The sequence below is a fragment of the Vigna unguiculata genome, chromosome 9 (genome assembly GCF_037176805.1).
Source record: "Vigna unguiculata cultivar grain cowpea cultivar isolate G323 ecotype 2 chromosome 9, ASM3717680v1, whole genome shotgun sequence".
Taxonomy (NCBI): Eukaryota; Viridiplantae; Streptophyta; class Magnoliopsida; order Fabales; family Fabaceae; genus Vigna; species Vigna unguiculata.
The window spans coordinates 36,711,864-36,739,503 of record NC_140800.1 but is presented as its reverse complement, the minus strand read 5'-3'; the positions used below and the strand labels follow the sequence as shown (position 1 = coordinate 36,739,503).

Here is a 27,640-nt window from a genome sequence, read left to right as displayed (position 1 = left end):
TTTTAGATATTAAAGTCTAAAATATTTTATATTTAAATGTTAATTTTACAAATATTAGTTTACTTTTCTAAAATATTTTGAATATTTAAAATATTTTTAAATATCAATTTTAAAAGTATTTTACAATATAAATATTAGAAAAAACATTTAATAATTTTATTCTAAGAATATTTTAAATAATTATATTCTATTTAGCAATTAAATATAAGAATTTTATTCAATTTATAATTAAATTTAATATTTTATAATTGAATTTAATAAATAGTAAATTCAAATGTCATTTTAGAAAAAATATTAATATAATTTATAAAAAAGATATTAAATTTGGTGTTAATTTGAAAGGGACAAAATTGATTTATTTTAACAAAAATTAGTAGAGATGTCAAAATGAGTTTCAACCCGTGAGCCAACCCGGCTCGAACGGTTCGAGCCGGGTTGGGTTGAGAAAAATTCAACTTTTTCAAAAGTGGGTTGAACTCAACCCGGCTCACTTAACCCACGGGTTAAACGGGTTCGAGCCGAGTTGAAGGTGGGTTGGCCCACTTAACCCACCAACATTTTTTTACAATTTTTTTTAATTTTTTTTTAATTTTTTTTTAATTTTTTTAATAATTATTTACTATTCTTATTATATTTGTTCACAATTTCATATTTTTAAATACTAGAATGTTGCTTAATTATATTTGAATAGTTTAAATGTTTAATTAATTTGATTGTCAAGTTATATATATGTTGATACTTTAATCTTTAACTATAATCTTTATAATAAAGTACTCAATTAACCGTCTTATAAACAATTTTTTCTAAATTAACATGAAAAAAATATATAATTTTTTTATTTATATTTTGCTGAATAGCATGACAGAAAATTTGTAATATTAACCATGCTTCCTTAGACTAATGAATACTTTATTGGAAATAATTCTTCATATATTGGCGGTGAGCATGATCAAAATATTGGTTCTTGATTTTAGTATGATTGTCATTTCATGGGTTACTTAAAAATTTATTTAAACATTTGAATACTAAAAAAAATAAAAAAATATTTTTTTTAGGTGAGTTGGTGAGCCAACCCACTTAACCCACCAACCCGTGGTGGGTTGAGCCGGGTTACAGAATTTCTGACACACCAGAAAGTGAGCTGGGTTGGGTTCACTCATTTTCAACCCGGCTCGTGGTGAGCCAACCCGTGTGAGCCGAGTTGGTCCACTTTGACATGTCTAAAAATTAGGACTAAATTGAATAAAAATAACGAATATAGGGACTAAATTGAATAAAAAAAGATAATAATACTACAAACTGACACGTGACACTAGCATTGACACATGTCACAATTCTAATTTAACACGTGGACAATTTTTTTGAAATTAAAAAAATTAAAAAAATTAAAAGAAAATTTAAAAAAGCTAGGAGATGACACATGACATGTACTGTTCAAAAACGTTAACTATTTAAACATCCTTAGTAAAAATAACTAAATTGATCAAAATTTAATAAAAATGAGAATCTAATTGGACAGAAAACAAAAATGAGATCAAATCAAATAAAAACAACGAAATAGGAACCAAATATATATTTAAATATAAAAAATTGAATAACTGACTTATGATTTTTTTTAATCTTATGTCGCATTCTACTTTTTCAAATTATTAATATAAATAATTAAGATTAATATTATTTATATATTATTGGCAACAAAATCAATATATCATTTCCTTAGATACATTAAATTAAATAGTCATTTAAAATTATTGTCTCTCGTATATTTGTCAATTGTTTTTCTGCTCTAGCGAAATGGTTTTTTGGCTCTAAAAAAATGTAGAAACAGTATATATTATTTTATGTTTCCGATCACTAATTCTTTCTACCAAAAATAAATTGTATTTGGCTCAATTATAAATGTGTAATCTTTGATTTTTATGAATTAAGTTGTGAACCACGAAAAGAAAAAAAAACTCAACACTAATAAAGTGAATATATAATTGAATCGAAATCTATATATGAATGAAGCTCTAAAATTTAAGCCAGTAAATAAATAAGATTGAAAAGTAGTTATAGATACCGAGAAAGTAAGTTAAAGTCTATATATTGCAAAATAAAAAAACTGACAGAAATTTTTTGTAACCTAATCGTCATTTTAATAGTAATATAATCACATAAATCTTATGTGTTATAGCTAAATAATACATTAGAGATATAATATAAGATAATCTAGTTATATGCTTTATTTTTAGATTATTATTATTGGATTTGTTAAAATAATTAATTTATAAGATATTTAATTATATTCTACATATTTCATTAACGGTTAATTACATCATTGAAATGATTAGGTATTTCAATTTATGCCTGTCTCAATTCAACATTACATGTTTATGGACGACAAATTTAAAAGTTTTGAAATTTACGAGATTTTCCATAAAAGTATTTCGCCATGTAGTTTCTTAACTAAACAGATTTTCCATGGTTAGAGCGACATTGGAATCACAAAATAAATAACTATATTTTTCAATAAAAAATTCTAATTTCTTTAACCGATAATATTTTTTATAAAAACGTACCGGACATTTCTTAAGTTTTGTTTAATATATTTTTATTCTTTTATTATTACCGACAACGAGTACACGTGATATAAAATAAAAATAAAAGTTTGTGTAGAATTTAAATAAATTAGAAAGTCGGTGTATTTAAAAGAATTATGTAAACATAATCTAAAATTAATATATAAAATAAAAAATAAGATGTAAAATATAAGAAAAGCACATTTTAATAGATAAATATATTCAAATAAAACATTATACATGTTATAATATCCAAGGATACGAGACTTAAAGTATAAGGATTTCTCAGTCATCCAAATATTCAATAAAGAAAAATTAAGGTACACCACGGTACCTTTGACAAAACATAAAGATTCAACAGTTGACCAAAGCTTGCTCATGAGCAAGGGATTACAATATAATAATAACTCTTCAATGTGGGCTCAACAGCGGCCCAACACTAAACCACGTCCAACTAAGCTAGAGCATCCCTGTCGTCACTATGATCACCCAAAGTTCCCACATCTGCTCACATCAATTAATTGATAATCATCGCAAAAGGAAAAAACCACACACGAGACACACAAGCAAACAAAAAGTGTAAGTTAGAGTAAAAAAGTTTTATCATACAATTGAGCATACCATTTAAAAGCCAAAGATACATAAATCGCCCAAACATGTGATAGCAGACAATTTAAGACTCTAAGACTCAATTATCCGGATACATATAATTAGTCGGAGCACTTGTGGTGACCTCTACTGCTCTGTAGAACAGTTGCTAATGGGTTTCACCCTACCACTCACAAGGTTAGCCTTCAAACATCTAAGGCCATTATCCGGCCAAAAACTAGGGTCTCCTGCTACTCTCACCACATGAGTCAGTACGTTCTACGTGAGACTCACTGACTCTTTAGAGTTTCAGGATGCAATCCTTACTTGAATCCTTACTAAATTATATAATGAGGCGCCACCACGAAACGTGGAATTACGCCTTAACCATGAGGCACCACCACGAAATCTTCGTGAAATTACGTCCTGACCATGAGACACCACCACGAAACCTTTGTGGAATTATGTCTTGACCATGAGACACCACCACGCAACTTTGTTGGAATTACGTCCTGACCATGAGACACCACCACGAAACCCTCGTGGAATTACGTCTTGACCATGAGGCACCACCACGAAACCTTTGTAGAATTACATCATGACCATACCAAAATCATGTCTCACTAACCAAACCTAGGATTATCGTGCATACTAATCTCATACCAATTTATAACCAACCCTCCAATCGTGGGTCATACGTATAATCATACTATCTTATCCATTCCAGCCCATACCAATGGATAATGCATACATATTCATATGGTTCATACTTCAATTTGGGAAACCACTCAGTCATGCAACCAATCATAAAAAACAAGGAAGAAAATAACATTAGAGCATGCAACAGTCTCGCTCAAGCCATGGCCCTCGCTCAGGCAAAAGAGGCTTTTCGTTTAAGCTACAGGCTCTCACTTAGGCGAGACTGCCTTTAGAAAGCACTGCAGGTTTCACATTCTCGCTTGGGTGAGATCTCCTCGCCTGAGTAAGACTGCCCTTCGCCCAAAAGAGAGACCTCTCGCCTAAGCCACCACTGAAGCGAAACACATCAGGTTCCCATGAGTTCTCACTTAGGTGAGCCTCTCTCACCATGAGCTCGAGCAGGAACCTGAGCCAATTTATGCTATTCTCACCTAGGTGAGAGTACCAGTTCTCGCCACTGTTCTCACCTGCATCGGCCATACATGCAAACCCAAATAGCATAACAAGGCATTCCATATAACCACAGTAACACACAAGCCATACGAACACAAAGCAAAGCCAAAAATAGACATACATTCAGAAAATACAAGGAACCCTAGCTTCTCTTACCTAAAAAATGCTAGCCAAAGACAATGACACCTAAGTCAACGAGCATTACAGCTCCGGGAGCAGATTTGAGAGGTGAAAGGGGAAACAAAGTTAACCTAACTTGACATAGAGTAGAGACCAAACCCTAGCAGAGCTTGCGACGAAAAGAGTTGTTTTCTAAAAATGGGCAGATGAGAGGGTTAAGGCTAATTTAGGGATTTTAAGCACCTTATGAGCCTGCCCTTAGGCCAAAAAGTTAAGGTCATGCCCTTTAACATAAGACTAGAAAAAGTGGGTCTTACATACATTACCTAAACATATATAATAGAAAAGAAAAGGTTAAATATATTTTTGTCCCAAGTTTTAATAAAATTTGAAATTAGTCATTCCTTGAAACTTTAGACTAATTTAGTTCTTTATCTTTAGATATGAGAAATGCGTGAATTTAGTCTTTTTAACCAAATTTTTGTTAAATTTATCTAATGTTTTAAACACATCGCTTCAATGTTAACTCAAATATTATCATAAAACACGCTTGAAACGTTAAATAAACTTAACAAAATTTGATTAAAAAGACTAAATTTATGCTTGAAAAACTAAATTGATCTAAAATTTTAAAGAGGTATTAATTCCAAATTTCATTAAAACTTGAAGAAAAAAAATATTTAATCCAACCGAAGAAGAGTGATTGCATATTCTTTCCCTTAATCAAACCTGTCTACAATAAATTATATTAGACAAAAGAAAAACATTTCTGCATATTCAAGTAATAAACCGTTCCTTTTTCAATAAGATTTTTTGAAAAAAAGTTAAGAGACAGAATCATATTTCAAGGATTGTGAAATCTTTAAAGTTGTTTTTTACAAGATCTAATGTTTTTAATGGGATATAAAAAGAGACAAGATAATAAATAGTGCAGCAATGGAACTTCAAAGACAACACCAAATTGTATGAGAAGAAAACATTCTCCAAAGCATAATCACTAGTCCCTTGTTCTTCCATTAATGCACGTACCACGTGAATCACAAAATAGTTGGAAAATCACCACGTGATTTTGTATCACTTGTTAAACAAAAATACATTTATTTAAATAATGGCATGCCAATAACATGTATCCCTAAAGTCAGAAGAAAAACGAAAAATGGATATACATGGGTGTAGTACACGTAAAATCATGAGATTCACGTCTCCTTCAAGTTATATAAAGGTATTGAGATGAGTGAGTTCCACAATCGCTACCACTCTCAACTCTCCCTTCCCTTCTTTCACTGCTCCATGTCTCCAACCAACAACACTGTTTCCACTCACCCTCTCCAGGTTTTTCTAACTACTTTTATAACTGTTTTCTGTTAGGTTGTTACACTACTTATTCTTTTATCTCTGTTCGATCATTTTTAATGTCCAAAACATTTCTTTTATTTTCTTTCTTGTAAATAATTTTGTTACATATATTTTCATCTTAAATAATACTCACATTTTAGGGAAAGATAATTGAAAAAACCCCATTAAACACAGACATAAACAACACATTGCTTCCTAGGTTTTCTTTATGTCTATAATTTCATGGTGTGAATAATGTCGGTATGTTTCCAAAATATATATTTTACATTTTTCTTTTTTTTCGTAACGAAGTACCTCAAACGAATAGTAAAATAAAAACATAAAATCTAAATAGATAAACACTAAATTTAATGTAGTTGGGAATATATATATATATATATATATATATATATATATATATATATATATCATCACACTTTTTTTTTATAAAAATGGTAAAAAAGTTTATATTATTTTTCAGACAAAAATTACAGTACACAATTATCCAAATTTCTTATACACCAAATAGTCTTATTAAATTGTAGTGACATCTAAAATTCCCTTTTTATTTTTCTATAATGATTTTCTGTTGTTTTTCATCATATATTAATCGATTTGACGGTCAATAATTGAAAAGCAACTCTTATAATAAGAAAAAAAATGTAAATACTCTTGCCCTTTATTCAGCTTCTTTAAATATTTTGAAGAATTTTATCCGCTTTTAGTGTTGCTTTTTTTAATCTGAATTATTTAATTTTCTTTTTCTTACAATTGTTGGGTCTGAAAATATATTATCACCAGAATTTTTGGTCATATGAATATTAGATGGAATACGTTTGTTCGGTTTTACAAAAATCAAGCCAACTAAAATATATAGCTTTGGAGTGAAGATTGCGTATATTTAACATGATCAATCATCAGCAAATTGTTGTATATGATATTTATACGGATATAAATTTAGCTCTCTAGTTTTTATTTTAAGCAGCTACTTTTTTATTTTATTTTAAAATTTAGTATTTAATAAATTAATTTTTTTGAATTAAGTCTTTTATAATACCTAGAATATTAAATAGTGATATACATTAAATCACTTGTATTACATGCATATTACATAATACAAAATATACAAGTTACTATAAGGCTTAAATAAGCTTTGGACTCATGATAAATTTTACTTTATGTACGTAATAATATTATTTCCAGATTATGTAAATGAATTAAGATATTTTAATTTAAGTTGAAACATATTTCACATAAATATAAAGTATGAAAGGATGATATATATTAAGTCATTTATGTTATTTGTATTGGTAGTAAAGAAAAAAATCGATTGTTATGATAAAAATGTTATTGTTTACACATTAAGACAAACAAGATTAAAATAAATATAAGTTTTTTTTTTCTATTAAGTAAGCAAAAATAATTGACATGACACTAGTAGCAAAATTTAAACAAAATATGTAGGGATGTCAAATTAGATTTTTTATATATAATTTTTTTTAGTTAAAAAAACTCTTTATTTTCTCTTTTTATTTTCTTTACTTAAAACAAACACACATATTAATTCAAAAAAATATGATCATCATTCGCTATTATATTTTGATAGCAAATCATGACTACCATTTTAGATAAGCTCTTCTTACCTTATCAATTTAATTTGGTGGGTATTGTCAAATATAATGACGCTTTTCCCGGATCGCGTTCTAATAAATTTTTAAATCTAGGATTTTAAAGATTTTTTTTTCATTGTCTTGAATTCTTGGTTCTCATAAAATTTCTAAAGTTTAGCTAACATAGATGCATTATTTTCATCTTTATCACAAACCTTATTCCTTCAAAAAATGAATCAATTCTTTTATTCTTTATCATAATTTTTCTAATATAAATTTATCACCTCTCACCTATTTAGAAAAAGATAAAATTTATATTCACAAATCACACTTATCGCATTGCAAAATATAACAAAACTCATACCATTCTAATTAAATAAGCAACACTGTATAAATTCAAATTCAAAACTTTAACAAATTTATCTCTTTGTATTTTTTTTCCTCACACACTTTCATAATAATTTACATGGTGAAAATCTTATGGTCAAAACAAAACCCTAATTGTTTTATAAATCAATATTTCCATAATATAAACTTAATATAAATAATATATAATTATAATTTATAAAAATATATATAAAAATAAATTCCAAAAATTTTGAGAGTTCGCTCCTCTGTCAGTGTAATGTTCCGCCCGTGCATGACACTATATTATGGAACTAACAGTTAATTTTTCTAGAAATTAATACTTATTAAATTTATAAAATAACAATACTTGGAGGTTCTAACTCTTGTGTGCACCGCAAAAGCTACAGAGTAATCTCGAAGGATTCACCGGTTTCACTGAAAATGAGACCACCATCCAGAAAAAGCATCATCCTTTGCAGGTGAGTTGCATTATTCTCTTGTAAACTTAATAAGTAAGAATTTATTTCATATATGAAAATTGAAAAAGAAAATAGTAAATATTGATGATACTAATTTCACAACATTAAAATAAATAAGTTCACATAATACACCATCAAAATATTATCTTTTAAAGTTATAAGAAAATAACTAACTAAAAAACACAAGTATATATTATCATATTTATAAGTCTCCTTTATCCAATCATCTTGTATCGAATGGCCCAGTAGGTTAGTTGATCGGCATTCAAAGTAATTTGCTTAATCACGTCAACATCTAAGCATACATATGTGGTGTTGATCGGCGACCACCTTGTCAAGCGTACACATAGTAGAGATACGAATTTATAAAACACATCTTGTTCTTCGTGGAGCAGTCAACTTCCCTCGGATGTATCAATCATAACGGAGATCATAAAAATATGTATTAACAAGCTACCAACTGCCTACCTTAGTAGTGTTGCACGAACGGTTCACCGGATATTCAAGTTGCAAAGTTAGATATACGTAAATAGGTGTCAAACAACGACCTTTGGCATGTAACGGCCAACAACATAAAAGATAAATAGCTCCATCAATAATTAAGATTAAAAATGTGAAATACCAAGGGAGCATACAGAACTACGAGGCACACATTCGAATCCCAAGAAAAGAGAATGCGACCATAAGACGAGATAAGGAGAAAGCGGAGTATGTACCTTCTACCCCAACAATCCCCAACCCCCGAGGCAGAATCGAGTAGAATCGGTCATGGAGGAAGAACTACCTCGCCTTCCCGAGCGGGAAGGCCTGAACGAACGAAAGACGAACCCACCCACACGACAATGAAAAGTTCAGGGACAAGCAGGGGAGCTCACCCCTATAGGATGACAATCCACACAGATGGAGAATTTTACTTCACCCTTATGATTTCGGAAACCCCGTTACCCAGTGAAAGATGCCAAGTTTTGAAAAGTATGAAGCGACCATCAACCCGACAACCAACTGAGAACTTTCTCAAACTGGATGATGTGCGACCCCATCTGATACAGAGTTTTTTCATCTCCTTCTTTGGTGGGGAATGGGGTCACATCATAAAACACTCTTGAATCTGAAATTGAAGCCCCACTCTCAAAATAAAGTTAAACCCCAAATTAAATTAACGCAGTCCAATACAAAACGAGAGAAGAATAGAAGGAAGACCGGGTGTAGGCACGGCCGAGCGAGACGACGCTAGGCACGGTGAGAACGCGACGACGGAGAATATACACGGAGAAGAAACGCGAAAATGGAGTTGCAGGTTTGCAATTTGGGTCGTCGATTTGGGTTTTCAGGGTTTTAATTTGGGTTTTCGATTTAGATTTTTGGGATTTTGAGTTGGTTTTTCAAAACAGAGACTACGATGACAATTTGACATCATTGTTGTGTCCATTTGCGGACTCGCTGACTCGATCTCCAACTCGCGAGTCAACCGAATTTGAGCGAGTTACACCGAGGCTACCAAAAAAACGAGTTTGCGAACTAGATAACTCGTGAACAAGAACAAAACTCGTAGAATCGTACGACTTCGCGAGTCAACTGGCGAGTTTGATTATCTCCATATCTATTTATAAATCCTTTTGCAAATGCTTTCGTATTGATGGCCTGTGCCCTGTGAAACTGTTCCTTTTCTATTTCCCATTGGATGTCGTTGATGCACCTGCAGTTTATCTGCTTCTCATCAATAAATGATTTTCCTGGGGTAAAAGTTTTTAAGCTGTCATTAGTTATTTAGGTCCAGTTTTGGATAATAACAAGTATAAAAATAATAAAATGGTACATATTTTATTATTATTTTTATCTTGTCTCTTCCAAAACTCATGTGTAATTTGATCTAACTTTTGAATAAAGCTATATTTTTCTTGGTGTTATTGTTCATTGGAAAATCCATTAGTCGTTAACGGTCTTATGTCAAATCAACCTACACAGTTCATTCGCATTAATAGTCAACCATTTTGGTCTTATCTTGGTTTTTTCTTTGCTTGTCAGGTTTCGAAGCGCTTAGAGAAGTTCCAAAAATCCAGGAAAGTATTTAACAACCTGAAAGATGGAGTCATAAACCTTGGACGAGGCTTTCCCAACTTTGATGGTCCAGAGTTTATAAAGGAAGCAGCAATTCAAGCAATAAAGGATGGGAAAAATCAGTATGCACGAGGTTCTGGAGTTCCGGACTTGAACATTGCTATTGCTAATAGATTTAGAATAGATACTGGATTAGTGATAGACCCTGATAATGAAGTTACTGTCACAAATGGGTGCTTAGAAGCAATTGCTTCAACTGTGCTGGGATTAATAAATCCCGGTGATGAAGTTATTCTGTTTTCTCCTTTATATGATAGTTATGAAGGTAATTTAGCCATGGCTGGTGCAAAAATAGTCAGCATCCCTTTGCAACCTCCAGATTTTGCTATCCCTATTGAAAAATTGAAGTCCATTGTGTCAAGGAGTACACGTGCCATTGTTATAAATACTCCTCACAACCCTACGGGTAAGATGTTCTCTCTGGAGGAGCTGAATGCCATTGCATCCCTTTGCATCGAGAATGATGTTCTAGTTTTTGCTGATGAAGTTTATCATAAGTTGGCATTTGATATGGAGCACATTTCAATAGCTTCTTTGCCTGGAATGTTTGAAAGGACCGTGACAATGAACTCATTGGCAAAGACATTTAGCATAACAGGATGGAAGATTGGTTGGGCCATAGCACCCGCACACCTGACATGGGGACTGCGACAGGCACATTCTTTCATCACTTTCTCAATCGCCACTCCTTTGCAGTGTGCAGCTGCAATAGCTCTCAGGGCACCGGAGTCTTTCTATGTGGAGCTGAAGAAGGATTATATGGCAAAGAGGGCTATTTTGGTGGAAGGATTAAAGGCCGTTGGGTTTAAGGTATTCCCACCAGATGGAACATTCTTTGTTTTAGCAGATCATACCCCTTTTGGATTCGAAAATGATGTTGCATTTTGTGAATATCTGCTTAAGGAGGTGGGGGTGCTGGCAATTCCTTGCAGTGTGTTTTGCTTGAACCCAGAAGAGGGAAAGAACCTAGTCAGATTTGTTTTCTGCAAGGATGATGAAACTCTTAGGGTCGCGGTTCAGAGGATGAAGGAGAAGCTAAGAAAATGATTTCAAATGCTTGATCAAGATGTTCTACTTTTTCTAGCCATTACCAACTTCTTGATTGCACGTTCTTCTTCTCAAGATTCCTGTGATGGAAAATATGCTGTTGTTTTTTAATTTCCAAAAAAATAATTCTTGATTGTACTCCTAATGTCCTTAGTCTCCTTACTAGTTTGAATCTCAATATTTGGTGTCATATTACCTGGTTTGTAAAACTTTCCATTGTCTCAAATTGATGTACTGAAAGTAATTTAGAAACAATAAAATATGCATTCCTCTAATCAAGTATTTATAGTTCCTGAGCCCTTGTTTGGATATGATGTGCTCTTAATTGGAATGGATTATAATGGAAATTTCGGATTTGAATTGAATCGATTTTGAATGATAGATTTGAAAGAAAAATTCGTTGTTGAATTGGTGAGAAAAGATGAAGAAAAGTCAAATTGATATTTAGAGGAATGTTTTGGTCAATTTCTACCGTTGGAATGCATAATTGATTATGTTAAAATAACACCATATATTATTAATTATATAATTAATTATACGTGTATTTTACAATAATAATTTTAAGCGATGTTGGCTATTACATAAAGGTTCACACAAGTTTCTTTACGTGAAAATGTACACAATTTTTTTTTTGAGTAAAAATTAGGATATTCTTATGGATTTCAAAATAAGTATAGATAAATGAGTGTGATTTATTATTTTTATTTATGATGTATATGTGTCTAATATTTATTAATAAAATATTTAATTTATAAATTAGTAATATTTTTATGATGATAATAACTTATAACTTTTTATAATAACAATTTTAATATATATATATATATAATTTTAATTTTAATTCACAACAATAATTATATATTTATCATATTTTTAAAAATTTTATATATTTTTTAATTTTTTTAATATATATATATATATATATATATATATATATATATATATATATATATCACATATCATTATTGTATTGTATTAATGTATTATTACTTTTTATTGTTATATTTTTATTTAAGATTCAAGTGAAAAAATTCAAATGAGTATGTTTTTCCAATTACAATCTATCCCCATTATTTAAAGTAATATTAGTATATTTTTATATTTAAATTATTATTATAATAAAGTTAGTTTTGTCTTTACTCAAAAATTATAAATTTTTTCTTTTTTTTTTTAAAAAAATACATAATTTCCTTTTTTTCACTTTTCATTTTAATTCCTTTTATAACATGCATAAATTTTTTAATGTAATAATATACAATTTATTAATATCTCATTATTTATAAATATTTTATTTTATTAGAAATAATGACAATCATAAAAAAAAAAGAAGAAAAGAAAAGAAAATAATAATAATTAATAAGTACTGCTATAATAATGATAACAAATATTTAAATAAAATAATAAAAATATAAATCGAAGAATAAAATAATTAAATTAAAATAATTTTTTAGTTATTTGATAAAATTTATAAATATATATTAAACTATAAACACTTATAAATATATAGAAACTAAAACCTAAAAGTTTATTTCTTTTTAGGTTTTAGCTTTTAGATATTTATTAACTTAACATACATATTTTATATATATATATATATATATATAATTAAATAAATAATTCTTGTTAGTTTTTATTCTTTTTCGATACGTAAGGATGTCGGTAATATAATAATAGCTTTTACCGGTTAGCTTAATTACATACGGATAAAACTTAAATACAAAGCGTCAATATATTAAATGTTTAAGAGTTTTGGATAAAAATTCAGAATAGAGATAAACCAAATCTAACCAAAATCTAAAAAAATTGAATATAAAAGTGTATTTATATATGCATGTATAGATTTAGATGTGTATAAATAGCAAAGATTCAAAATAGCTAAAATAAATAAATAAATAAATAAAAAGATAGTGAGAGTGAAAGGAAACGATATAAAGAATTGAACAATAAAAACAATAAAGGCATAGTTAAAAAAAACAAAGTGCTAACGAGTATATATCAAGGAGAAAGGTGCATTTATCTTTTTCAATCTTTGAGGTAAATGGAGGAGACCTTTATCATTTTATTTTTTGACTTTTATTTTTTCTTATGTCCTCATAATTATTTTTATATTTACTTTTAAGTGAGGTGTTCCTAATCTCATTCTAATCTATATTTAGATCTTGTTCCTATTTATTTATTTATATTCATCTCCATCTCTAGTTATGCATCGGTCCTATTTATTCAATTTATATTTACTCTCGTTTACTTATTTATATTTATCACCAGTTACGTATTGCTCTTTTTTGTTTATTTATATTTATTTTAATTAAGTATTGATCCTATTTATTTATTTATATAATTATATGGTTTAATATTGAAATAAAATTTATAATATATAAATATTTGATTACTGGAGTTTGAAGTATGACCTTAGGGATTTAAACGAGTTAGTAATACTCAAAATGAGATGTTCTTGAGTTACTTTATTGGCCATGTGCTCTTTTATCTTAACTTCCCTACAAAATTAATGAATATATTTATAATGTATGATAAAATCCAGTTTTATGGATTTGAGAGAATTTTCATTTCATTTTATCTTATTATGATATGCTGTATATTTTTATGTGATATTTGTCTCACTTCCTTGTTTTAGGATTGTATGTGAAAAATAAATTTTTATAACCTTATCATAGATGGCTGCTCCGAACATACCTGATCCCTTCTTTGGTGACATTGTGGTTGTTTTCTGGAGAATTCATGACAAACCAATACAGTGAATAATTCTGTGACATTTAAGGGAACAAGAAACTCTACTATTACTTTCCTCTCTACCTCAAACGCGTCGATTATCATCGAAGGACAAATCAGAGTTACCTTCTATTTATCCCCAGCAATCCAAGTGAACCCTATCCGTAACTTTTTCCCTCCACTTGTTTGAAAATCAGTTTATGAGGGAGAAACTGTAAATAAATAACACTCATTCCTCTTTTAGTGTAGGAAATATAATATGTACTAAATAATGTGGATATAAGATACATACAGTATTATATATATATATATATATATATATATATATATATATATATATATATATATATATATATATGAATATTTTAAATATAATTAGATGTCATTGTATAATTTTGCCTCAAAATTTTATAAGTATATTATAGAAAATAATAATAATAAATAAATAAAAATTTAGGTTGTTACACATTTAATCCAGATAATATTACTTTGAATTTAATTTTTTTCTCTTTTTTGTATTCTTATTTTAAATTCAAAGTTTTATTTGCAGAAAAGACTCTATATATTAAAATTTATCTAATTTTTTTTTATCAAATGGACATCAAATTTAAAAATACATGTTTTTTAAATTTGTGATTTCTTCTTTTATCTAAGTAAACAAGGACATAGGTGAAAAATGTGATAACCCTTTTATTTCAGTCCCATTCTTCCCCATTTCCAACACTGAACTCTCCACTCTCTCTACTTCACCATCATCCCCCACAGTGCTACCTTCACACTTAACCCAATTTCTCCTGCTTCTGAATCAGATGCTAGGGAAGTGACCCCGACAAATCCTCAAGCTACCTCCATCCCTAGCTTTTCTTCCTCCAGGTAAGCTCCAATTTCGTTTTGAGGTCCAATCCCATATTTTATCAAGAAATCTTGCTTCTATTTTGAGTCTAATCGAGTGTTCCTCCCTCATCCATGTCGGAATGATGGAATTGCTAGGTTAAATTAAAGAATTCTGCCCCTCCTCTCTACGTTGCTCTCATCCAAGGCGTTCTCCATTAACTAGGTAAGGGAAGCTGACTTTTAGCTCAATTTTCGTAGGAGATGTGTTCTTGAGTGGTAGAATTATCTGTGCTGTGTTTAATTGGTGCTTGGACCTGTTGTGTGTGATTTTTGAGTATGAAATGATTCTGGGCGAGGATGCATGCGTGGAACAGATGAGGAATCCTGGTATTTTCGCCTAGGCGAGTAGCTCTCGCCTGAGCGAAAATACCAGAGGATCACCTCTGCCACTGCACGAAATTTCGCCTAGGCGAGCTGGAGTCGCCTGAGCGAGATAACTTCTCGTCTAGGCGAGCCAGTTTAGCCTGAGCGAGAGTTCGCCCAGGATTTTATTTTTGCCACTGTAAGGGGTCTCGCCCAGGCGAGAGTAGCCCGCCTAAGCGAGACAACCTATCTAGCTTAGGCGAGACTCTTTAGCCTAAGCGAGATCCCCTGCAGAAGTTAGTTTTTCTCACTGATTGGCTTACATGATGCTATATTGATTGCTTTAAAATGATGATAGTTGGTCTTGTATGTGATCTTTATGCATGTTAGACTGTGTGATGGAATTGAGTGCGAATTTGATGTGAATGAGAATATGTTGGAGTTAGGATTTCAAGGGAAATTCTAAGGAATGTGGTCTTAGTGAATGTAAGGGCATGAGGACTCAGATTGGTGGCATCCTGACGCTCCTAGTAACCATTAAGACTCAAGTAGAGTATGATGGATTACGTCGGGGGGAGTAGCAGGAGGTCCTGGTCTATGATTTCGATCCATCATAGAGGTGATGGGATTTACCTCGAGAGTGGTTGGGTGAATACCCCTTGTGCCTAAAACTCTGCAGAGTTTAGGAACCATCTCAAGTGCAAGTCACCAAGAGCTCCAATGCCACTTACATAATCCGGATATCGAGTCTAGAGAGGTGTGTGGTGTATGGTCAGAATTAATTTGATGATTTAATAGAATGTGTAATAAAAGTCTGTTTTCTGTCTTAGTATGATATTGCATGATTTGCCCTTTTATTCAAGTTAGCTTACCCTTCTAGTTTCTATTGTGTTCTGTGTGTCTTCTACTTTTGCTATGATCGTCCTTATTAAATGGCGTGAGCAGATAAAAGTGCAGGCGAAGGTACACCTTTTTTAGATAGGCGTTGAATGGGCTTCCAGGATGTTTTTCAGCAGTGGTAGTTACATGTTCCTATAGTCGATGATTAGGGTGTTTTGTAACCCTTTGTTTAGTGTAGGCTATATGAATGGTTATTTTGAGGATGACTGTATTATATTATACAGGCCACGTGATCATCTGCTTGTGAATTATTGAAATTTAAATGTTTTGTTTAATAGTATAAAACTATGAAAATGGGATGTTACAAAAAATAACTTTCTTAAGACTTTGAAATACTTTTATTTATACTAACTTTTATTTACGAGTTATTCATAAATATAAAATTTTTAATTACAAATAATAATAATAATCCTAACATATATTTTCTTTAAACTATAAAAAAAATTAGAAACTTTGATATTTTATTGAAAAAAATTATTAGTAAAATATTTTGAGAATAAAATTATGAAATATTTAATTTATATACTTAAATAATAAAAATAGTGATTTGAACATATATTTTTATCTTAATGTAGTTAGTGCTTAAAATAATTTTATAAAATTCTTGAAATGTTAAGATCATACTACTTGGACTTTGTCCATATAAATATGTAATGCTCGACACTTTAGTGCTATAAGTTTGTATTTTTATGAATATAGACAAAGAAGCTTATTTAGGAAGAAAACAATAAACTAATTTTCCATTTGAAGAAATTTGTTTCTTACTTATGCAATTTTATAATAAGAGAAATACAACAGAAAAATCTAAAAAGAAAAATTCTCAAAGGATATATTTTCATATTTTATTCTTTAAAATATTTTAGAATTCTATTTTCTATAAATAAAGAAATTTAATGTGATTTTAGTCCCCTTCAAATGAATGAACTTTGGCTGTTGCTCCTATAAAAAATTCACAGTTTTTAATTCTTCTAGAATTCAAAATCACTACTTCCTGTTTTTTATGCTTCAAGAATTCAAAATTGATCTCTAGTAGGATATAATATTAGTTGTTTATTTGTTGAAATGAAATATGAAGTGAAGTGACTGTTTTAATATAAAATAGGTTTGTGACATCAAGGATATTTAAGATCCCTGCACTAAATGTCAAGTGATCATTCTAATATCTCAGAAAAACTCTCAAGATCCTCAAAAATGTTATTCACTTTAGAAATATTGTTTGTGATGGACATTTGTAACACCCTTAAATTTGTCAATAATTATGATATACATTTTGTAATAAAATTGACAATTTTTTAAAATTACATTCACATATTATAATTTATATTTATTGAGTTGTTAAATTATTATACTTAAAACTAAAATTGAAATTATTAATACAACTTTAATATTAAAAACATATTTATCTAATTTCTTATTTTAATTTGTGTTTTTTCAAATCTGGTCAAAAGGAATTGTTAACTTTACATCGGATTGGATCATATGGCAAAAGTATAATCTATTTAAAAATGAATTAAACCGACTTGATAGAATTTTTATTTTTTTCAAGTGACCAATTCAAGCGGAAGGAGCAGATGTGATGTGATCCATAACTCTAATCCTCCATTCTTGCGTGTCTCTACAAAATAGACAAATAAAAATAAGATATATGAGAATATACATTATCAATGATAACAATAATTTATTATTAGAGGATAACGTAATACTATTTTACAATCAGCTGTAATGAAAAAACTAAATTAATCATTTATATCTTAGGTTTTTCGTTCGTTTCTTTAGATTAGTTCCAATGGATGAAATTGACGTTGCCTTTAATTTATAATATATTTTGATGTAAATGTGAGATATATATAATGTTGATTAAAGTTATATAATTACTAAAAAATGATTTAATTTAGAAGAGACAAGAAAACAAAGTATTTTTTGAAATTAAAAAAATAAAATATAAATAATAACATTACTATTTTAGAAAAAATAAATAAATAAAACATCTTTCTCTATCGCAGCCCTCGTGAAGCATTCCGGTATAAAGTTTAGTAGAAAGAATCAAATTGGACTCGAATGCAGCAGGTGTATGCTAACTCCCCATATGTACTCATGAGATTCACGCCTTCATCAAAGTTCTTAGGCTTTTCAAATCACTTCCACAGCGTTATCGCACCCTCTTTTTCTCTGACCCCAAAGTTCCCATCTTCCATTGCCGCCACCATGTCCACTGTTCCCGCTCAGAACGACACCGTCACCCACAAAACGCCTCAACCTTTGCAAGTTCGTCGTATTTTCCCCTCTTTCAGATTCCTTTACCATGCATCAATATTTTAATGTTCTTAGTTAAATTAGATGTCTGAATGTGAATCGAATTATCTTTTTATCTCAGTTTTTGTTTTTGTTTTTCTGCTTACTACCTTTTTCTTACAATTTACATCACGCTGCGGTGTTCGTTTACATATGGAATGGGACACTCCCGCATTTTAATTCACCCTTGTTCTTCAGTTTCATTTGATTTATAGAGTTGCTATGTGCCCAAAACAAATTTAAGGGTTTTGGTAAAGTTGTGTTTTTGGGCAATAGATGAATGGGTTTGGGCGCGCCAAGGAAGAGATTGAAGGAGGGGGGAGTTTCCCGGTAACATTATCAGGATCTTTAAATTTCGGAGAGTACCGTAGAATATATCTATTTTATATTCATGTCCCTTTTGAATTACTTAGTTGTTTGGTGAAAGTTGTTTTTTGCTACAATTGAGTTTCAATTTATATTCATCTCTATGGGTATGTTTGGATAACTTTTTTCACATATACTTGAAGAAGAAGAAGAAAATAAGAAGGCAAAATAAATAAAAGTTTTATCAAAAGCTAAAATTAAATACTTTGTTCAAATTTGTTTAACTTATTTGCCTTAATTTCATTTCCTAACAGAGTTTGTGAAAAGGTTTGTCTGAACATGTTCTGTGAATAAAACTATTACCTTGTAGTGCAAGGACCTAAGATTGTATATTGGTAAAAAAGAGGAGGGTTTGGGGAAGAGAGAGTTTGGTTGTATTTTGTACTTGGAATCTACAGACCAAAATAATGGCTAAAAGAAAACGTGATATGTATGAGAATTTCAGAGCTCATAGTTGAACTGCATGCTTACTTTAATTCTTGTTGATTTTGTCAGATTGCAAAGCGCTTAGAGAAATTTCAGACAACAATCTTCACTCAAATGAGCTTGCTTGCCATCAAACATGGAGCCATAAACCTTGGTCAAGGCTTTCCCAACTTTGATGGTCCAGAATTTGTAAAGGAAGCAGCCATTCAATCAATCAGGGATGGGAAAAACCAGTATGCCCGGGGTTATGGAGTTCCAGACCTTAACATTGCCATTTCTGAGAGATTTAAGAAAGATACTGGATTAGTGGTAGACCCTGAAAAGGAGGTTACTGTTACATCTGGATGCACTGAAGCTATTGCTGCAACTATACTAGGATTAATAAATCCCGGTGATGAGGTTATTCTGTTTGCTCCATTTTATGACTCTTATGAGGCCACTTTGTCCATGGCCGGTGCAAAAGTCAAAACCGTTACTCTGCGCCCTCCAGATTTTGCTGTCCCTATCGAAGAGCTGAAGTCCATCATCTCAAAGAATACCCGTGCCATTCTTTTAAATACACCTCACAACCCTACTGGAAAGATGTTCACTCGCGAGGAGCTTGATTGCATTGCATCTCTTTGCATTGAGAATGATGTTCTGGTTTTCACTGATGAGGTCTATGATAAGTTAGCTTTTGATATGGAGCACATTTCGATAGCTTCTTTGCCTGGAATGTTCGAAAGGACAGTGACAATGAATTCCTTGGGAAAGACATTCTCCTTAACCGGATGGAAAATTGGTTGGGCAATAGCACCCCCACACTTAACATGGGGAGTGCGTCAGGCACACGCATACCTTACTTTTGCAACCTCCCATCCTTTTCAATGTGCTGCTGCGGTAGCTCTGAGAGCACCAGACACTTACTATGAAGAGGTGAAGAGGGATTATATGGCAAAGAGAGCTATTTTGGTCGAGGGATTGAAGGCCGTTGGCTTCAAGGTATTCCCATCCAGTGGAACCTACTTTGTGGTTGTAGATCACACCCCTTTTGGACTGGAAAATGATATTGCATTTTGTGAATATCTAGTTAAGGAGGTGGGAGTAGTGGCAATTCCTACCAGTGTATTTTACTTGAATCCAGAAGAGGGAAAGAATCTTGTCAGATTTACGTTTGCAAAGGATGAGGGAACTATTAGGTCTGCTGTTGAGAGGATGAAAGAGAAGCTTAAAAAATGATCCCAACGCATATTAACAAGTTGTGATATGTGTTGGATCGAAGACATTAATTTAGCTTTATAAAATCCCAAATGTAGGATTGTAATAATTTCTGGTTTATTGAACTGAATGCCCTGCAGTCTTTAGTATCTAGAAATCATGCCTACCTACCATTCGGATTTGTTTTGTTTAACTTTCTACATTTGTGGGATGCATTTTCATCAACCATGATCATGTCTTTACTGAATCTTATCGCCTGGTTCTTATGCCTTTTCTTCCTTTAGTTTGGTTGCAAGGAATCAATATCACACATGACTCTTAATTATTTCCTTAAAGATTTGGAGGGTTATAATCTCTAGGAGGGTAGACCTGTTGTGCTTTCCTATCAAACGACAGTAATTGATGTTCAACTGTTTTTGTTTTTATTTTCCTAATTCTCATCCTATGATTCTGTGTTTCCATTCAGGCGTTAACACCTCTAAATTTCAAACTAAACCAATTTAACTTTGAATAGGACCTAATATCTAGTGAAGAAAAATTGTCCGTATTAGGAAGTGGAAAAAACATAGACAGTGATGAATCGTTTAGGGAGAATGATGTTTAAGAAGCAAAGGGAAGTGAATGAGAGTGTTGTTTACATCAATATTATTTGAGAAGGCAACATCATATAAACACAGTTGGCACAACTATATCTATCAACCAGTAATCATAATCCATCAAATTGTACTCCTTCTATAGCCTGCAACTAATGTAAGAAGAGAGATAATGACAATATCCCAACCATTTGGATTTGACTCATCAATCATCACTCATAAACACTTAGCTTCATCCAAGCGTGGGTTTGTCTTTGGAAGATACTTGGTTTTTGTAATAACAATAATAATAAGGCCCAAGCAAGTAAACTTTTCTAGGTCTAAAGAAAAGGGTTACAAATTTTTTTAGAATTAATTGTTTTAGGCCTTAAAAGAATTCAAAATTTATTTTTAGTACTACTTGTTTTAAGTCTCTAGAAAAAAAACTCTCAAAAAAAGTTTCATTCTTTGTTTGAGGTCTTTCATATCCTAGAACCGTATCTGACATAAAGGGAAGTATTACAAGATTAGTGGTAGAGTAAGCAACGTTATATGTAAACAGTATGAATGAAGTGTGAATTATTTGTACTTTGTAACGGAAGACAGGATAAGCATACTTGATAGTTACAACTTACAAGTTTGTATCGCAGTATTATTGCACCCTTTTACAGCCACATATTTTTTGTTTTTCTTTATCTTTTCCTCGTGGCATTCATTACATTACAAAAGTTGTATTCAAATTTCCTCTTTTTTTTTTTTTTTTTTTTTCATTCTATTCCTTCATAAAATAATTGAATTTTCATGTTACTTCACCAATTATTAGTTATTCTCACGGATGTGTTGAGTGGTTATTTGTTTCCCATCTGTTATCTTATCTATCAATTTTACTATAAATATTAATATATAATTTTAATAATCTACGATATCTTTTATGAAAGTTGCTTTTCTTTTCTTCTTTTTACACAATCAAATTTAAACATTTTTCCAACTTAATTTATTCAATATCTTTGTTTGAAATTCAAGGAGATAAAAATAAAACATATCTTCAATTGTATATAACATTATAAATGAACCTCACTCTTCATAAGGTTTGCTGTTATAATCACTTCCTGATTGAGGTTTGATCTACAATTTTGTATAGTTGGTTAACATAATATAATCTATCAAAACAACATGAATAGATTATCATGTTTGTATTAATATATTAATTTTAATTAAACAAAAAATCTGTAAAGATAAGTAGAATTAGTATTATTAGCCTCTTTTTTTTTTTTTTTTTCTAATGAAAGGTATCTCAGAATTTTCTCAACGTATATAGAAACATATAATAGGGAATGTTTTTGTTTAGTGTAAGTGTAAACATATCATTTATTTATTTTATCTTTAAGTATATTTGAAAGCTACAAATAACCAACTTTCTTATATATTTTATTATCTCAATTATACACAAGTAAGAAAACGACCACCACACATGTTTTGAATAATAGTAATGGAAAAATAATGAAGAGAAATTGTAATATCTACCAAAAAGTAACACTGAACATTCTATTTGAAGAGAAATTAAACTCCACATATATTTTCTTCTAAAAGAATATATAAATTTCAAACTTTAATTTGTTAAAATAAGGTCAGAATAAAAAAATATATGGAAATATATGACATGGGTAGTATTTTATTAATTTGTGAAGTGGAACTTTTCTTCAACTAAAATTCTTAATTGTTTCTATAATACAACTATGCAGAAAAAACTTTTTAAGTATTTGATCTGTCAGTAAGGGCCCAACATGCACACATTCTTGATTCACAAGGGACTTTCACATGGACTCATCAATCATCTTTGTTTCTTCATCATTCCAACCATCCACTTGGATGCAACTTGTTATGATCATGGATAACTACATCCAATTAATTAATGAATCTCATATTACAAATATGTTGACCAAATCCCTTAAAACATTTCATTTCTGAATACTTTTAACTTAATTTTTTTTTCCATTCCTTTCCAATCTAAACTTTAATTCACTCGTATTTGACTTGACCAGAATTCTCACTGATGTGGAAACCTACAATGAACTTACAACAGAGTAGAAAAGAGTGAGTAAAAGAACCACCCAACTATAAGAGTTACAAATAAATTAGTGATGTTCAATGCACCCAATTGTGAATGCTCAACCACAAAGGAGAAGATTTGAAATTTGAAAACAGAGCATGTATCAAAAGTAGAATTACATGTTACATGAATAAAAGTAAAGTGTATACACGTGACATAGCATGAATGCATTTAAGTTGGTTTCTGCTTTATATCTATTATTATGTCCTTAGCATTGGAAAATGCTGAGCTTAGGTACTTATTTTTTGTGCCAACCCAGTGGAAGAAACAAAAAAAGGTTGATGATAATGAAGATCCAAAGAAGGGTAAAGACCAAACATTAGTGAAGCAACTTTGGAATTTTCTTTCACTTCTTCCATCCATTGCAAGTAATGAGAAAAAGGAAAGATAGTATTTTTACGAGTATCATGTAGTACCTTATCAAACGAATTTTGGGATGATTAAAACAAATTTAAAATGAAATGTTTTTATTTATTAATAAAATAATTTATATTAAAGTATATATTTAAAAAATTACTTTTTGAGTACTTTTATACAAAATTATTTATTAAACTATCCTAATTCATTTTATTTAACATTTTTTTAATAAATAATAACACAAATTCGTTTAATTTTTTTCATATATTATTGATTTTAAATAAGTTTTTTATTATCTTTAATTTTAAAAAAATTGTTGAGATATTACTAATATTGTATAAACTATATGCATATAAAAAAGAATGTATTCTTTTATGTAATTAAAAATATAAATTGATTTATTATTTTTTTATCCTATAATATTTCATAAGATGTTAATTCTGAAAATAAATTTAATTTATTAATTACTAAGGTAATAGAGATAATTAATAAATCTCTTCTTCTTAACAAAAATTAGAAGTAATATTTGAATTAAATTTTATTGTTCAATATAATTTTATAATTAATTTAATAAATATATATTAATATTAAAAACAAATTGGAGCTATTTCTTTTAAGTACCTAAAGCAAAAACTTTATTTGCTTGAACTTTAAACCAACCTTATACGTGATAGTATTTAAATATTGGTAGGTGAGAAATGATGAACAAACAAAATAAACAAAGTCAAGAAAGAAGAATGAATAATTCTACTATAAATTGAACACTAGATTACTGAGTGCTATTATTCAATTTACTATAATACAAAAGAATTTATTTGTTTTTTGCCTCCTAATTATTTTATGTTGTATGCTACAAATACACTTTGATTAAAATGGACTTTTTTTTTTTATTGTTATAGACTATTTTTGAATTTTATTGACGTAAATAAATCATGTGAAATTCTTTTTTTTTTAAATAGATTGTTTTATTGTTCAAATACAATTTCTTAGTAAATTCTCGTTATCCTTTTTCTAAGTTTGCAAACATTTCTTTTGCTAGTTTTATAAATTTATATATTTATTTATAATAATTTTTTTTATTAAATTTTTTTTACAAACTCGTATGAATATAAATTTAAAAAATACATTTAATTTAATATTTATAAATAAATTAAAAATGTAAAAAATGATTATAATAAATAAGATAATTTAAATATATTGTAAGTACTAATAAAAAATATTGTAATTGCGATTGTTTTTTATAAAGATAATTTTGATAAATATATATTTATTTGGTTAAAATAATTTATATAATAATTTTTTTTTGAGTAATAAGTTAGAAAAGTTAAATTAAATTTTAACTATATAAATATATATTTGTCAAATTTTATTCAAATCAATTCTCTTAATTCATCTTATTCTTTATTGTTTGTCTACTGGACATCTATTACTAACTTTTTCTATTCAAAACTAAAAAGTTTAGTACTAAGTATTTTTTTTTAATTATTAACATTAATTTAAATAAATATTAAGTTCACTAAATAATTATCTAATTTGAATTTAAATTTGACTTTTTGAATTTTAAATCTTTTTATAACATTCTATTAATAAATTTTATATTTTGCTATATTTTAAATTTCTATGTTTTTCTAAATAATTTTTTTAAAATTCTATACTTTTTAATTATTTTCTTTAAATATTTTTTTTATAAATAAACCTAATTGGTTTACCTTCATGTTACTAATTTTTAACTTTATATTAAATTCTTTGTCAAATATTTCCATCTACAATCATACTGTAATTTTATTTTTCTAACTTATTACACCAAAGAACATATAACATGAATTATTTTAATAAAATAAATATACATTTATCAAAATTAATTTTACAAAAAACAAATATAATTACAACATTTTATTATGATAATTTTTCTATAACTATAATTACAATATATTTAAAATATCTTATTTATTATAATCACTCTTTAATTTTTTTTATTCCTAATTCATTTATAAAGATCAAATCAAATATAGTTTTTAAATTTATATTTACATGATTTTATAAAAAAAATTTATAAATTTGTAGAGACGTAATTTACTACAAATAAATATACAAATCTGTCCTCATAGTCTATTCAGATTAATAAAATTCAAAAATAATCTATAATAGTAAAAAAGTCACCATATTAATAATTCCAATAATCTATAATAGTAAAAAAATTCATTAAAATAATTGTATGCATATTAGAAATTCCATTTAGTAATTCCATCCGCTGTGGAAATATATAAAGTTTGAAATTAATTTTAAAACTTTGGACCAATTTAATTCTTATTATAAGATAAAAAAATGATCCTTATTACTTTCACTCTATACCACAAGTTTAATACTTTATACGTATTAGTTTTCGTACAAAGTATTAAAATATACTAATAAGTTTTTATTTATTATCCAAAGGGATACACTTCTTATTTGTAAGTTTGATTATAAGTTACAAAAATCAACCCTTATTATTTTCACTAGGTAGCTTCCCTTGAAGAAAAAAATAGACAAATAAGCGGGACACAATCAAAAAATTAGTGGAGAGCTACCTATTAGTTTTGGTAAAAAGTTTTAAAATTGATTAAACAATTTTGTTTTATTATCCAAAGTGATGCACTTCTTATGTAACACAAGTTTGATTATAAGTTAGTAAAATCAACCCTTATTACTTTCACTGGTAGCTGCCTTGAAGAAAAAAATAGGCAAATAAGTTGGCATAATAAAATAATAAGTGGAGAGCTACATACTACTTTTCATACAAAGTTTTAAAATTTACTAATCATTTTTTTTATTATCAAAAGGATGCACTTCTTATGTACCACAAGTTTGATTATAAGATACAAAAATCAACCTTATTACTTGAAATAGGTGACTGCCTTGAAGAAAAAAATAGACAAATAAGTGGGGCATAATAAACAAATAAGTGGAGAACTACGTATTAGTTTTTGTACAAAGTTTGAAAATCTACTTATCAATTTTTTTTTATTATCCAAAGGGATGCACTTCTTATGTACTACAAGTTTGATTATAAGTTACAAAAATCAACCCTTATTACTCGCACTAGGTGGCTGACTTGAAGAAAAAAATAGACAAATAAGTGGAGCATAATAAACAAATAAGTGAAGAGCTACGTATTAGTTTTCGTACAATGTGTTAAAATATAGTCATCAATTTTAATTTATTATCCAAAGGGATGCACTTCTTATGTACCACAAGTTTAATTATAAGATACAAAAATCAACCCTTATTATTTGCACTAGGTGGCTGCCTTAAAGAAAAAAAAAAGGCAAATAAGTGGGACATAATAAGTGGAGAGCTACGTACTAGTTTTCGTACAAAGTGTTAAAATATACTGATCAATTTTTATTTATTGTCCCAAGGGATGCACTTCTTATGTAGCATAAATTTGATTATAAGTTACAAAAATCAAGCCTTATTACTTTAACTAGGTGGCCGCCTTGAAGAAAAAAATAGGCAAATAAGTGGGACATAATAGTATAATAAGTGGAGAGATACATATTACTTTTCGTACATAGTTTTAAAATTTACTGATCAATTTTTTTATTATCGAAAGGGATCCACTTCTTATGTACCACAAGTTTGATTATAAGATAAAAAAATCAACTCTTATTACTTGCACTAGGTGGCTGCCTTGAAGAAAAAAAATAGGCAAATAAGTGGAGCATAATAAACAAATATGTGGGGAGGTACGTATTAGTTTTCTTACAGAGTGTTAAAATATAGTGATAAATTTTCATTTATTATCCAAAGGATGCACTTCTTATGTACCACAAGTTTAATTATAAGATACAAAAATCAACCTTTATTACTTCCACTAGGTGGCTGCCTTGAAGAAAAAAATAGGCAAATAAGTGGGGCATAATAAACAAATAAATGGAAAACTACATATTACTTTTCGTACAAAGTTTTAAAATTTACTAAGCAATCTTTTTATTATCCAAAGGATGCACTTCTTATGTACCACAAGTTTGATTATAAGATACAAAAATCAACCTTATTACTTGAAATAGGTGACTGCCTTGAAAAAAAAAAAGGCAAATAAGTGGGGCATAATAAACAAATAAGTGGAGAGCTACGTAATACTTTTTGTACAAAAATT

At 29.2% G+C, this 27,640-nt stretch overlaps 2 protein-coding genes across 7 annotated transcripts; both read left to right on the top strand.

Annotated features, from left to right (window-relative positions):
• Window positions 1-5,650: 5,650 nt before the first annotated feature.
• Window positions 5,651-11,667, top strand: LOC114162587 (uncharacterized). Of its 6 annotated transcripts, none has more exons than XM_085666282.1 (3): window positions 5,684-5,753; window positions 8,122-8,193; window positions 10,219-11,667. In XM_085666282.1, the coding sequence occupies exons 1-3, from the start codon at window positions 5,712-5,714 to the stop codon at window positions 11,356-11,358; spliced, it is 1,254 nt and encodes a 417-aa protein (XP_085522408.1). In that variant the 5' UTR covers window positions 5,684-5,711; the 3' UTR covers window positions 11,359-11,667. The 6 variants fall into 6 exon arrangements, 5 of the variants coding, with proteins under 5 accessions (XP_085522409.1, XP_085522408.1, XP_027902319.2 ...); XM_028046518.2 differs by having other exon boundaries at window positions 8,116-8,193; XM_085666283.1 differs by lacking the exon at window positions 8,122-8,193 and having other exon boundaries at window positions 5,651-5,753.
• A 6,524-nt stretch (window positions 11,668-18,191) lies between these two features.
• Window positions 18,192-20,710, top strand: LOC114164181 (Pyridoxal phosphate (PLP)-dependent transferases superfamily protein). Its single transcript, XM_028048744.2, has 2 exons — window positions 18,192-18,447; window positions 19,336-20,710. Exons 1-2 carry the CDS (start codon window positions 18,241-18,243, stop codon window positions 20,482-20,484), a joined length of 1,356 nt encoding a protein of 451 aa, XP_027904545.1. The 5' UTR covers window positions 18,192-18,240; the 3' UTR covers window positions 20,485-20,710.
• Window positions 20,711-27,640: the final 6,930 nt, after the last annotated feature.

What these genes read in the sequence shown, in the direction of transcription:
- LOC114162587 (XM_028046518.2), top strand. Translation starts at nt 5,712, where the DNA reads ATGTCTCCAACCAACAACACTGTTTCCACTCACCCTCTCCAG. An exon ending in TTTCCACTCACCCTCTCCAG is followed by an intron (nt 5,754 to 8,115) that starts GTTTTTCTAACT and finishes GCACCGCAAAAG; the next exon opens with CTACAGAGTAATCTCGAAGG. An exon ending in AAAAGCATCATCCTTTGCAG is followed by an intron (nt 8,194 to 10,218) that starts GTGAGTTGCATT and finishes TTTGCTTGTCAG; the next exon opens with GTTTCGAAGCGCTTAGAGAA.
- LOC114164181 (XM_028048744.2), top strand. Translation starts at nt 18,241, where the DNA reads ATGCAGCAGGTGTATGCTAACTCCCCATATGTACTCATGAGATTCACG. An exon ending in AAACGCCTCAACCTTTGCAA is followed by an intron (nt 18,448 to 19,335) that starts GTTCGTCGTATT and finishes TGATTTTGTCAG; the next exon opens with ATTGCAAAGCGCTTAGAGAA.